Genomic DNA, 13,494 nt, shown 5'->3' on the forward strand with positions numbered 1-13,494 from the left:
TATTGTGCTATGCTAGAATACAAATTTCACACTCACAATTTTTTTCATTCATAACAGGGAGACCAATGACCATTGAATGTTTCTGAAGTAGACATAGACTCTTGAATGGAATATGTCCATACCTAGAATTCCATCGCTGAGACTCATGTATTCTTGACACATTCTAGGCAAAAAACTATGAAAGATTTGGACTACAAAGAGTCAATGGAAACATCATATTCTTGGTTTTTTCAACCATTGCTATTATTCTTCTATTGGGACGTTTCTCATAGATATAACATGTGTTCCCTTGGAATATTGCATCATAACCATGTTCCATAAATTGACCTACACTAATGAGGTTATGTTTAATATGTTGAACATAATAAACATTGGGTATGTATTTCTACTGATTTTGTTTACTAAGAACAAGGATAATACCTTTCCCTTCAACTTTAATACAAGAACAATCTCCAAGAGTAATTTCAAATGTTATGGAAGCATTAATGCAAGAAAGTAGATTTTTGTTATCTGCCATATGATTACTACGACCACTGTCCAACAACCAAAGGTCCTCGTTGTAGCTGTCTTCAAAAAGATGGCAGGAAAGACACATTATTTAGAGGATTGTCCTTCATTGTTGGAGAGATGGACATTGCTTCTTCCTACATTCATGTTCATAATGCCCAAATTTTGATTTGCTCCATGTTCTTGTTCTTTGTGTTTAGTTTTGCGAAGGTCTCAACCACTCTGCTACATGATGATGTTCTGATTTGCCTCTTCCTCGCTTGTTGATACGTGTATATCCTTTACCTTTTCCTCCGCCAAGATAAAATTGTGCTCTGAAAGCTTATTACATGAAATCTTCTGCCAAGTTAAGTCTTGTTTCATGTTCGAGAAGTGATCTAGTCCATTGTTCTACTGAGAAAGTTGTAAAATATTTGGATTCGATAATGGTTGTTACAACCATGTCATATTTCTTAGGTAGGCTTCGAAGGACTTTTCCAACAATCTTCTAATATGTAATGGTTTCACCAATGAGTTAGTCATGAACTCGTGAACATTCTCTGTGTAAGTCATCTTCACGTTTCGAACTAAGCTCTCAATATCTAGAATTTAACAGCGTTCACTATATCATTGCTTTCATACACAAATTTCAAAATATCCCAAGCTTCTTTGTTGTTGATGAGTGGGTTATCTTGTCAAAGATAGAGTCATCCACCTAGTTCTATGTCCAACATTTGGCTATGTGTTCTTTCTTTCTGAGTTCTGCAGCGACATTCATTCCTTTGATTATTGTTTATGGTGGTTAATTGTTCTTGGGTTGGTTCTACATAACCATTCTTCAAGGTATCCCAAAAATCATAGGCTTGCAAAAATATATTCATTCTTAAAGACGAAAACTCGAAATTTTTACCAAAAAAAAATCAAAATTTATGACAAAGCTCTAAAAAAACCATTTTTTAAATACAAATATATACGCCTTTTTACAACCTTCTTTCCAAGACATCAAAAAGACATCTTTAAAAAATAAAATATTTTTTTTTAAGGCTCAAAATACAAGTTTTGTTATAATGCTCTTAACCACAACAATATAAAAATGCACCATACTTTTCTTCACGTTTTAATATCAATACCTATTTTTTTTTCTCAAATCAGCACTTCCTCATGTAATTAATCTGGTTATTATAAAAAAGCACCATACTTTTCTTCACGTTTTAATATCAATTTTTTTTTTTTCAAATCAGCACTTGCTCGTGTAATTAATCAATACTTCGCTAATTACATGAGCCTTCAAACAAAATTTATAGCCGAAAAAGGCCGCTTTAAAAAAAAAAAATATCGAGGCTTTGAAAAATAATTTTAAAAAGTTCCAAAACTTCGAAGAAAGTTCACGAGACCTTTTAACAATATCCAAGTCATCTTACGTACGAAAGTTCTCTTTTAAACGTAACAACACCTTTAAAGTAGTTCGATTGTCGTTTACCGGAGCAAATGAAGACTTATCATACCTTTAAAATTCGCTTTCCCAAAGGAGTCTAGGCGGAGGAATTGGCTGGACACTTAAAAGTGGACTGAATTTCTGGCAAAAAATTTTCAAAAGAAAATTGTAGATGCAGTATTTGAATTATGTTTTGGATGGTGGAAATATATTCAGCATCATTAAAAACATTTAAAGCACTTAAAAGTATGAATTTTGATAGATTTTACTTATATTTAGTAGGTTTTGATACTATGACAAAGACAAGTTGCTCTAGTTTTATACAAGTTAGGGTTTTGATATTGTGACAAAAAAATGTATAAGTGAAAATAAATAGAGAATGAATTCCAAAATTAGAATTGAGTGAACAACTTTTATCAATATTCAAAATCAATTAGATAGAATGACATTGAAGACATCAATAATAAATGACTAGACTAAAACCCTACTAAATTGAACTGACTATAACACCTAACACATAATATTTTAACAAATTTCCTGTTTAATTTAAACAATTTTTTTTAGAATTGTGAAATTTTTACAATTTAACTATAATTTTCCAAAATGCCCAATCCATATATCCATATATATACCATCAAAATATTGAATCATACAATAAAATACAAAAACAAAAAAAAAAAAAAAACTAGTCATGAAGATTAACCTTAGTTGGTTCGAAATCTGTGAGCAATATGAATTTTGATGTGATTTTCGCTAAAAACTCTTCTCATAAACCTGTTATGGATCACAGAAGCCTTAATTCAACAACAACAACAAAAAACAACTTATACAATGCCCAACAAAAATACTAAAAACAACTTACACAATGCGCAGCAGAAATGCTAAGGGGACGCTGGCCTTTCAAAATACCCTCAAACTCTACTGCCATGGAACCAAATAGGCTGCGGCTAGTCAACAGTCAGTGGCTCGGGCAGAAAGCCTTCGATATACGTCTCTGCTCTTTCAAAAAGGCAACCGAATGGTGGCCGTCAGCAAGGTCAACTGCTTTTTAAGCTACGGTGGCGGAAAGACCCACTCAGCGAATTTTGGTAGTTTGCAAAACGGTCGGAGCCTGGAGGCTCTTCTTCTGGCGATGGGTCTGCAAAGCATTCACCCACGACCTCAAACGATGTCCTATCGGATTCTTAATGCTGTCCTGGCTGATTAGTGGCCTCTCCCTCGCAGATCACGGGCAGAACTCAGATTGTGTGCTCTCTCTCTTTTAGCAAACTCTACGGTCTTTTTTTTTAAAACCTGAACTTATGCATCACTTTGATGAAAATAATAAAGAAGAAAAGATTAATAGCAACTATTTGTATAATCTCAAAAGTTTATCCACAACTGAGCTAAACTTCAATACTAAAATGCAAAAAATTAATTTTTTAAAAATTTTAGAAAACTATAAAAAATTAAATTTTATAAAATCTAATTAAACTAAATCATCTTCTAAAATTATTTGTCAATATCAATACTACTAACAATTATCTTACTGAGTTTAGAAGCTTATTCTACAAAGAAGATTGTCTGTCTATCAGAAATCTAGATAGCAGATGAACTTAGCCATCTTATTGTAATGAGCGGTTTTTATGTCGTATTGGTTTGCACGAAACCCTTAAAGTAGGTTTTAGAGTGGTAGAGCTAGCAGCAGTAAAATTGGGTAATTTAGTGATTGAGAACGTACCATGGAGTTCTCGATATATATTTTTGCATTTCAATAGAAACTGGGTGTTTGAGGCATCTTTCACTTCTAATAAACAATATTTTATAACCAAAGGGGAATATACAGGTTGCACTTAGCGCACAATAATAGCACGTTCGCTTTATTGAGTGTCAATTCATATTTATGCCCAGTTCCGCTTCCCGTGGGAGTTATAATATGTGGAGCTCGAATCGTCTGAAGAAGTCCCTATTTGCCTCCCTAGATAGTTTGTAATCTTTTATGGCTATGTGCATTCTGAAAGCTCCACGATTTTGTGTAAGAGGTCCTTGGTGTCTCTCAATAGTTCATAAAAGGTTTTTAGTTTAAGCAATAAAATGTGTGTATTTGCTGTTGTGTTTGCGCTTTGGATATCCTATTTTGTAATGTAATGTGATCTGTCTTATGTTGTGCTAACACTCAAGTCCACCAGATTTTTAATAGCAATTCAGTAACTTATATTATTGATAACGCTCCGAGATGCCATTGCAACCTCAACGATTGAAATAGTCTGAAAAGTACAATAATAGCCTAACCTAGACTAGGTATAACCAACTGAATTTAAATCAGATATGTTGACATGTGGTTACATAGGCACAGGTTCAAGAACGGTTTTGATCACCAAATCCTTAGTTTCAGTGCTGGCAACGCTGTAGCCATCTCGGTAATTGTAGAAGTGATGGAAACCTCTGCTTATTTCAAAAGCATGTTTCTTGGAAGAGATTGGAGCAATGCTGTCCGGTCTAAGAAGCTCCCAATTTAATTTTTTAATAATGTCTTCGATCATGCCGTTGATATGATGGAGAGCATCTTCCTGTGTTGATCCGGGATTTTCTTTCATATAGCACGATATACACGAAGCTTCTTCTCCACGGGCACTGTCGGCCTGCGTTTGCCATGCCAATGTCATAAATATTGTGTGCAGCAAAATTCAATACGAGCATCTCGCATTGGCATTTCATTTGCCGTAGGAGGTTTAGTATTACCTGGTAACACCGCGTATCACCTCGTAATCGAAGGATGGAACACGCATAGTCATTGAACTTGGACGGAAAGTCAATTTCCTGCAGGATATGATGAGGAAGAGGAATGTCCAATGTGAGTATCGGTTGCAATGTCGCTATACGATGGCCAGAACTAATTTTACCGTTCTCGAAGTAGTCCTGAAACGTTGGAAGATAACCAGTGGAGATCCACTCTGCCTCTTTAAGATACGAAGAAATATAAGCTTCCAACTGCACGCGCACAGCAAATTAGCGAATCACTACCCAGTGAAATAAAATGAATGGCCATAGAGTATTTAATTTGTTTGTTCAAATTGATGCATATGTATTATTTATTATTGTCCATACAGCCTGTCGAGCATAGTTCAGTGTGTCTCGGCCTTGTGATTTCTGCGCCTCTCGCGCCATTTCATTTACGGTTTCGTAAAGCACCATGTACACTCCTTTCATATATTTTGGAAGACACTCAGTCGCGGACGGATCCCATCTGATCATACGTCGGTACACAAATTTAAATTTTTTTGTCAAGTGGGTCAGTTTTGTTCATATCATATCATTGAAAATATATTTGAAAATATCATTGAATTGATCATCACCACCTCCTAACTGCAGCTGTGAAGAGTTGGAGCTCCTCCATTGTTCCGAAGGTGTCGTAAATATCATCCAAAATCGTGATAAGATGACACATTTTGACAAAGCTCAGTCTGAATGCGGCATGTTTAGCCTCCATGTCAATGCCACAGACCAAAGCGTAGAATTCCACGTAACGATGTCGAGTGAAGGTTAGTTCAGGGGAACCCGATTCTTTCCACCATCTACAAATACAAATGAAATGTATTTTACTTTGTTCATCACTCAAAATCCATTTCGACAATGAGAAATATATAAAATGATGAGATTACCACCTCGAGAGACATTGTAGCTCTCTCTGTTGTACAGAGTGGAAGATATTGAACTCCAATTTCGCAAGTTCTAAGAGTTTCTTGGTGTTCACGTGCGTTCTGAAAGTCAATTCAAAATTTAAAATGGAAGTACTTATCAGGAGCAGATTTCTTTGATAGAAGCTAGAAAATCATGATACCAAGTGCCACTTGTCAACAAAACCGTGAACTGGCCTAATTAATTCACAAAATACGAAGGATTATGCAAGTTAATAGAATTGCCACCGATATAACAGAGTTTTCGACACAATTTTATTCACGATGTTTTGCATGATCTATCTTGAAAAACTGATGGAGACAGTTCAGTTTTTCTCTGTAGAGGTACTTCATCCTCACAATTTTACTCACCCTTCGATAGGTAAAATAGCCAATTTTCCATCGCAAAATCATGTTATTCAAATGGAATGGTTATTCGAACAATGTTAAGGAAAACTCGAAGTGTCATCGTGACGAAATCCTCTAACTCTTCTACATTAGCTTAATTTACTTGTGCAAATCATTAGGCGATTAATAAAATAAAAAGACAAGGAATATTTTGAAAGAAGTTTCCCGAGGGATATTTTAAATGAACTTTTCCATTTATTTAGTTATTCTAACTTCGGGATCTTTAGGAAAGTTAATTATGGAATATTTTTAATATTTTTAATATATATATATATATATATATATATATATATATATATAATATTTTCTAATTAAAATAAAAATAAAGTAAAATAAATTAAAAAATATATTTAAATGATCTTTTTATAATTTATTGATAATACCAATAATTTCAAAATATAATTATAAGTGATATATTTTGTTAGAAATATTGAGAGGGAGTGAATGAGTATTTCACTTTTTGCTATAATTGACTATTAAAATATTTAACCAATAACATCACATCAAAAAAACACAAGATGTACATATAAAACAATTTATTTATATTACAATACAACTTCTAGTTTACAAGCTACAACTTGAAGGGCTATAACCCCAAGATATCTACAAGACTCTATTGAAAGGAGGAGCTACAACCTTGGTTTACCAACATCCACTAGAAGTAGGTGACAAACTCCTAAAGGTAGACTTCCTTCCCTAGCACCACCTTTGCAACCCTATAGAATAAAAGATAAAATAAAATATTCTTGGGCTATAGTACTAAGGACAATATTTTTGGCCACACTGTGAGTTAGTGCCATGATTTCATCTTTTCTTTAGATGGAAACACAACCAGAATTAGAACCCTGCAGTTTCCAGTCACTAAAGAATCCATAATAGAGGCCACGGGTTTTCCAAGTGAGGCTGAGAGATGGTTTAACAAACAGAGATTGGAGAATGTGGGCTTGAACTTTTTCTTGAAGGAGGAATGTCAAAACCAAGACTAGAATGAAGGATTCCTCCAAAATATGTTGAAGCTCAAATGGTCTAACGCCCTCAAGATTGTGTAGCTTTTCTTCACCTATGAAGGCAGATATTCTAAATCCTATTTCTACCATATGAGTTTTCTATGTCATTTAGCAAGTTTTAGTAAGATGAATTTGTCATATTTTCTTCGGCAAAGTTTGCTAAAGATGTCCACCAAAGCAAGAAACTGAGCTACAACCTCATGACATTTGTCATCAAGACCTGATTAAAATCTTATATAATCATGATCTAAACATGCAGGTGGAAGTATTGAGGCAGATAAGCATAAGACAACATGCACCCAGAATGCCAAGGAGAGGCCAAACTAAAGTTTATGTACAAACCCTGGCTCAAGAAACAAAGGGAGAACTTAGCCCTATTGAAGAACATGTTGAAAACCCTGGAAAGGAAACATAGGTTTGGGTCTATGAAAAAAGGATAACAAGACAACAAAAGTTGATGTTAGAAGAAGACGAGGCCAAATAGAGAAACAGACCAAGTGAAAAAGGAAGACAACAAAAGTTGATGTTAGAAGAAGAGGAGGCCAAATAGAGAAACAAACAAAGTGAAAAAGGAAAACAAAAGACAGAAAATGGGGATGAATAATCTGAAACAAAACCTAGAGTTTCCTCCAGAAAACATCACACTGGCCTTACAAAAAATTTGAGATTAGGTTTAAAAGAAAAGAAAAAACCCTAAGATGAAAGAGAGAGTGCTTATTGATGAAGATGAAGAGATTTTGCAAACTCCAAAGGGTAGAAAGAAAGCCAAAAAACAAAGGAAAGCAGAGCATACTGATAAAAAGGGGTGATAAAAAGGGGAAATAAACCCTAAAGTCTGAAAAAATCATAAAGAAAGCTACCAAAAGAATAACAACAAGCTAGGATAAGCTAGACCTCCTTGCTTATGCTGCAAAAACCATGGATAAATTATCATTTCAGCTAATAAGAATACGTGACTTCAAATAATGCGCCTTACCCAGTTAGAGATTTCTCTCCAAGGATGTCGATGTGACTCCTAGCTTCCAATCTGCGCGAATTTGCGTGCCAACGATATTCGAGAACGTACTGTATCTGTCACCACAAAATTGATACTATAACCCAGATTGAAACAAGCAGAATTGGATGAACACACATATAAATAAAAGTCATACGATCGAAATAAGCAAATTTAATATTAGTATAGTTGCCTCACTTCTCGTGAAAGACTTGATTCTGGAATCATTTGTAAGGCTTCTTTCAGATATGTAGCAGAGAATGTTTCAGCTTCTTCCATAATTTTTTCCTCGGGGAAAGCAACGAGGGAAGCTCGAAACAAATTAAAAATGCTTCTTATCTGCCACTCGATATGATTCGCAGAAGCGCCAAACTGCCCCATTTGGTCCTTGTAGTGTTTTAACGCATCTGGCATCAACGCAATGAATTTAAATATCAATATTTACACGAAGAGGCTTCTATCATTCAAGTATTAAACGAGACATGAATTAATAAGATGTGGATACCCGAAGAGACCGTATATCCATGTAGTCGAAGAATTCGAAACCCCAGGGAAGTTGTGTTGAGATCAGTAATAGCGATCTCTCTCCCACATCCAATGCCTTTTTCGCTCCAATAACTGCTGGCCAAAATATTGTGCTACTGCTTTGAATGTGCATTTGTCATGAAAACCTAAACAAAAGTTTGAAGGCTGTTGGGACTGACCTGTAAACATAGTCAAGAGTAACTTTTATCTCGGTCTGGAAATGTCTGTCGATCCCCAAACGCTCAACGTTATCGACCATCGAAAGGCATTGAAGGAGATCATTTTCAGGACTGATTAGTTCTCCATCTGTCATCGAAAGTGAGTTGAAAACCTCCTTTACTTCACCAATAAGTCTGTCAGCATGCTCACGGTACGAAGATGCCTGAACAATATGAAACTCTAGTAATTAATCGCCGCGCAGTTCAGTGCTCTTTAAAAGACCATGGGAAAATTATTCCAAACACAAACACATTCAAATTGCAGAGAATGAAAAAACAGCTCTATCGATTTTGAAGGTTTGAATGAAGGAATATGCAGCGTAACTTTAAATGAATGTAATTACCCCATAAGATGACGAGAGAGATTCTATGAAATTATCATCCCACAGGTTAGAATGATGATCGCCTGTGCGTCTTTGTACACCGTCATCAGATACGGCAGTGCTTAAACTCACTTTCTTGCATGCCGTTACAGGTTTCCCCCGCCGAGACAGTTGCAGTGTTGAGATTGATCTACGGAGAGGCTTAAGCTCATGAGTAGAACTGACCAACGATGTGCACAGGCACGATTTGAAAGCCAACGGCACGACGGAAACCAGAGACATTTCGGCTCGTTATGATATGATAGAACTTGGGCTATGGAGACAGCACAAAATAATGAACTAAAAAATGAATGGTAGAACCTCTTCCTGCCATTGCTTATATAGAGCGAGGTTACAGCCCATGGACGATACTGGTTGTTCATACTGTGTTTTCACGATAACGATGGGCTTAGTACAATCGCTCACCGAATCCCGTCACGCTAAACGCATACGAGTTGTCACCATTGTCAACCATTTATCACCATTGTCAACCATTTAGATATTATATGTGTTTCAAAACAATAATTATATAGATATTTCTATATAAAGTAATTGAAAAGTTAAATTCTTAATATTTTTATATAAAGTAATTGAAAAGTTAAATTCTTAATATTATAAGTATCATTATTTTTTTGACATCATTATTTTACATTCTGACTTTTTTATTAAGGGTTAGTTTTGAATGGAGCAAATATTTGTTGGTATTTGTTTAAGCTATTTTATTCCATGTATTTAATGGATTTTTAAGGGGTTGAATTCATTTATGAACTCAAAAATACAATTTAAAAAATGAAAAATATATATATATAGATAGATAGAATGAACATGTATCTAAGCGATTTTTAAGGGGTTGAATTAATTTATAAATTCAAAAATGCAATTTAAAAAATGAAAAATTATATATATAGATAGATAGAATGAATCATCTGCGAGGGATGCAATCTTTGAAGGTGCATTTTTTTCAAGTTCTACACTATAAAAAGTGTTTGCACCTAAAGAGATTTGATCCATGATTAAGATAGATCTACACTAGTATAAACCAACCTAGATCTATGAAGTGATAAGAGGGATCGATATATCCCTCACGGCTCTTGCTAGATCCATGGTTAAGATAGATCTAAACTAGTATAAAACCAACCTAGATCTATCTTAACTCTAGATCTATGAAGGGATGAGAGTGATCAAATATATGGAGGTGCAAACTCTTTTTGCGCCATAGGCACATCCTACAACTTGGTATGAAGCCTCTTTGTCCGCCATCAAAGTTGAAATGAAGCCTCTTTGTCCGCCATCAAAGTTGAAATGAAGCCTATTTGTCCCTCATCAAAGTTGAAACTGAAGCTTGTTTCTTTGTCATCAAAGTTGAAACTTTGCTCATGTGAGCCAAAATAAAAAATTTAAAATATCTAAAAATAAAAATAATTAATTTAAATGTTTTATATAGTTATTCAAATTCAATGTATATGATAAAATAACTATTATCTTATGCATTTAGTGTATATGTTTGGGGGCTGAGATAGAGAAATAAAGAAGGATAGATAGAGAGAAGAGGGGGTTGGAGAGAGAGAGAGGCAAAGAGATAAGGGGGAGAGACAAAGCGATGTAGGAGAAAAAGGGAGAGAGAGGAAGAAAGAGAGCTTGGAAGTGAGAGAGAGAGAATGAGAGAGGAAGGAAGAGAGCTTGGATGTGAGAGAGAGAGCATGAGAGAGAAAAGTTTGCACCACGAGGGATTTGATCCCTCTTGGCGCATGATCGATCCGAAGTTAGATGGATCTAGGCTGGTTTAAGTACAAAAATTGAGAAAAAGTTGGCACCTCAAGAGATTCAATCCTCTGGGCACTTGATAGATTCAGAGTTAAGATGGATATGTAACCATATTTAAATTTGATTAATAAGGGCATAAAAACTTTAGTACTTCAAATATAACAATAGTTTTAACAATGGATATTCACGACCACTTTACCATAGATATTATTAACTTCTAAATAGGATTTGTTACAATATCATGGGCCAATACCATAACAAACCAATACCACATGCCCAAAACCCATCTCTCATTTTAGAATCAAAATATTTTATAAGTATATTATTTGAATTTAATTTTATATCTAAAATCAAAAGGATTATAATTACTTTTTAGATATATCTAAAGACTCTATCACATTAAAATATATAAGGCATAAATAGTAAGTATAAATTAAGATCCAATTTTGTTTTAAGTTGTCTGAGTTCTCTATGGCTTGAGAAAGGGCATCTAAGCCATAAAAATTACCCAAGGATACATGGTTGTATCTTTGCCTACAGAGTTTCAAACCGTGACCTTCACAGTACATGGGGAAACTCTGACATAGCAGGTGCATACATAGCATCGTGGACAATAACTCTAAAAATCACATTATTTAACCCCCCACCAATACAAACCCAATACGCCTTCCCAATTTAAAAAACCCCTACTTTCATTAGATAGTGTAGGTATCCATTTTTTCATTAACATTTTATATACCCATTTATATTTTTTCATTAACTTTGAGCTCCATTTTGTATACCTTCCAATATAAAAACCCTTTATCCTCTATTATATTCCCAATATATTATGTCATTTTTTCCTCAATATATATTGGCCAATACCAATGCACATGGTATGATATTGATTTATTATATGCTCTATATATTATGTCATTTTTTATTCAATATATATCCCCCAATATGAATGCACGTGGTATGGTATTGCTCCCATTGAAGCCCACATGTCATAGTACACAACATAACCCTATATTCTAGGCCCCATGGGCATATTAAGATCCATTTTACTATATAAATTAAAATAATATTTTTGTAACAATATTTAAATTTTATTAATAAACACATAAAAACTTAATACTTACAATATAACAAGATTTTTAACCATCCATATTCACCTCCATTTTACCATGTATCCTATTAAATTGTAAGTAGGTTTTTACAATACCATGGGCCAATATCATGGCTCATCCATACCACATGCCAAAAAATTATCTCTCATTTCACAATCAAAATATCTTATAATTTTTTTTTTTTAATTTAATTTAAACTCATTTTCTGGCCAAGATAGACTTTCAAGCACAGTCTAGAAGAGATGTTGCAATGTCCTATTATCTAAGCATTTCAACTAAGTCAAACTACATAAAAATAGAGAGTAATAAAATAAATATTAATTATAATTATTAATTAAAATATTTTGACCCAATAAAATTACATAGAAATAAAAAATTAATTTAAAAAAAAATTAAAAAAAAATAGAATTAATAATTAATAATTAAACGAGTTTGGATCTATCTCAACTCAGGATCTATCAAGCACCCAAAGGGATTAAATCTATGAAGGTGCAAACATATCCTGAAATTTTGCACTGTGCAAATCTTTCCTCAATTTTTGCACTAAAAAAAGAGTTTGCACTTAGAGATATTTAATCCCTCTTGGGACTTGATAAATCCTTAATTAAAATGAATCTTTTATAGAATTTCATATATATAATAATTTGAATGAAATGAAAATTTAAAAACTTTAAAAATAGATTATCGTATAAATATTATTTCTTAAAAATAATTATAAGAATATTTTTTATTAAAGAAAATTGAATATTATATTATAATAAAAAATATTATGTAAAATATTTTAATTCTAAAAGTAATATATATTAATAAAAATTTACTTAACCGTTCATACATATAAATGGATTTAGACATTAAATTTAAGACAGATTTATTATTGCATTGAAATAAAATAAATTAATAACTATTTACATTTTAGAACAAAATAAAATAATATAAGATTTTTAAAAATATTAAGTAAATAATAATATTATAATAATTTGGTGAAAGCAAGTCTAATGGTCTTGGATTGACAGTGATAGGGTGTTTTGTTAGTGTACTATTAGATGGATTGGTAGTGATTAGGTGATTTATTAATGCTTTGTTAATGTACTCCTAGATGGATTGGCAGTGATTATGTGATTTATTAATGCACCGTTTCAATTGCCCAAACATAACCATAATGTAACCTCACCATTGTCAAACTTACAATTTTTTTTAATAAAAACATATTTTTAGTAAAGAATATTATACATAAATTAAAACACATAGTATACCAACTAAATATCAAAATTTAAATAAATATTTCAATTTTTACAATTTGAATACATTATTTCCATTTTTACTCTTATTGGTAAGATATTTATTTTATTATATCAAAATTATTTTTTAAATGTCAAAAAAATCATAATTATTTAAAAAATAAATATCATTTAAAAAGTGTATATAAAAAACATTTATATAGATGAAATTCCATATTTTATAATTAAGAATATTTTGTTTATCCCAAATATATGTAGTGTTAAAGATATATTTTAATAAAAATAGAAATAA

The 13,494-nt window shown here is 32.9% G+C and overlaps 1 protein-coding gene across 1 annotated transcript; it reads right to left on the reverse strand.

The window, feature by feature from the left end:
• Nucleotides 1–4,094: 4,094 nt before the first annotated feature.
• LOC149175102 ((+)-3-carene synthase 1, chloroplastic-like) lies at nt 4,095–9,413 on the reverse strand. Its single transcript, XM_089419517.1, has 10 exons — nt 9,074–9,413; nt 8,691–8,893; nt 8,492–8,604; nt 8,185–8,393; nt 7,969–8,063; nt 5,566–5,661; nt 5,260–5,475; nt 5,009–5,147; nt 4,643–4,891; nt 4,095–4,542 (listed from the first exon to the last, which is right to left on the reverse strand). Exons 1-10 carry the CDS (start codon nt 9,332–9,334, stop codon nt 4,243–4,245), a joined length of 1,881 nt encoding a protein of 626 aa, XP_089275643.1. The 5' UTR covers nt 9,335–9,413; the 3' UTR covers nt 4,095–4,242.
• Between the last annotated feature and the right edge of the window lie 4,081 nt (nt 9,414–13,494).

Source organism: Pinus tabuliformis, chromosome 4_1 (assembly GCF_031772625.1).
Source record: "Pinus tabuliformis cultivar Carrire ecotype Pingquan chromosome 4_1, CPIR1, whole genome shotgun sequence".
NCBI classification, from domain to species: domain Eukaryota; kingdom Viridiplantae; phylum Streptophyta; class Pinopsida; order Pinales; family Pinaceae; genus Pinus; species Pinus tabuliformis.

What these genes read in the sequence shown, in the direction of transcription:
- LOC149175102 (XM_089419517.1), bottom strand. Translation starts at nt 9,334, where the DNA reads ATGTCTCTGGTTTCCGTCGTGCCGTTGGCTTTCAAATCGTGCCTGTGC. An exon ending in AATCAAGTCTTTCACGAGAA is followed by an intron (nt 8,064 to 8,184) that starts GTGAGGCAACTA and finishes TTGTGGTGACAG; the next exon opens with ATACAGTACGTTCTCGAATA. An exon ending in GTGATACGCGGTGTTACCAG is followed by an intron (nt 4,543 to 4,642) that starts GTAATACTAAAC and finishes TGGCAAACGCAG; the next exon opens with GCCGACAGTGCCCGTGGAGA.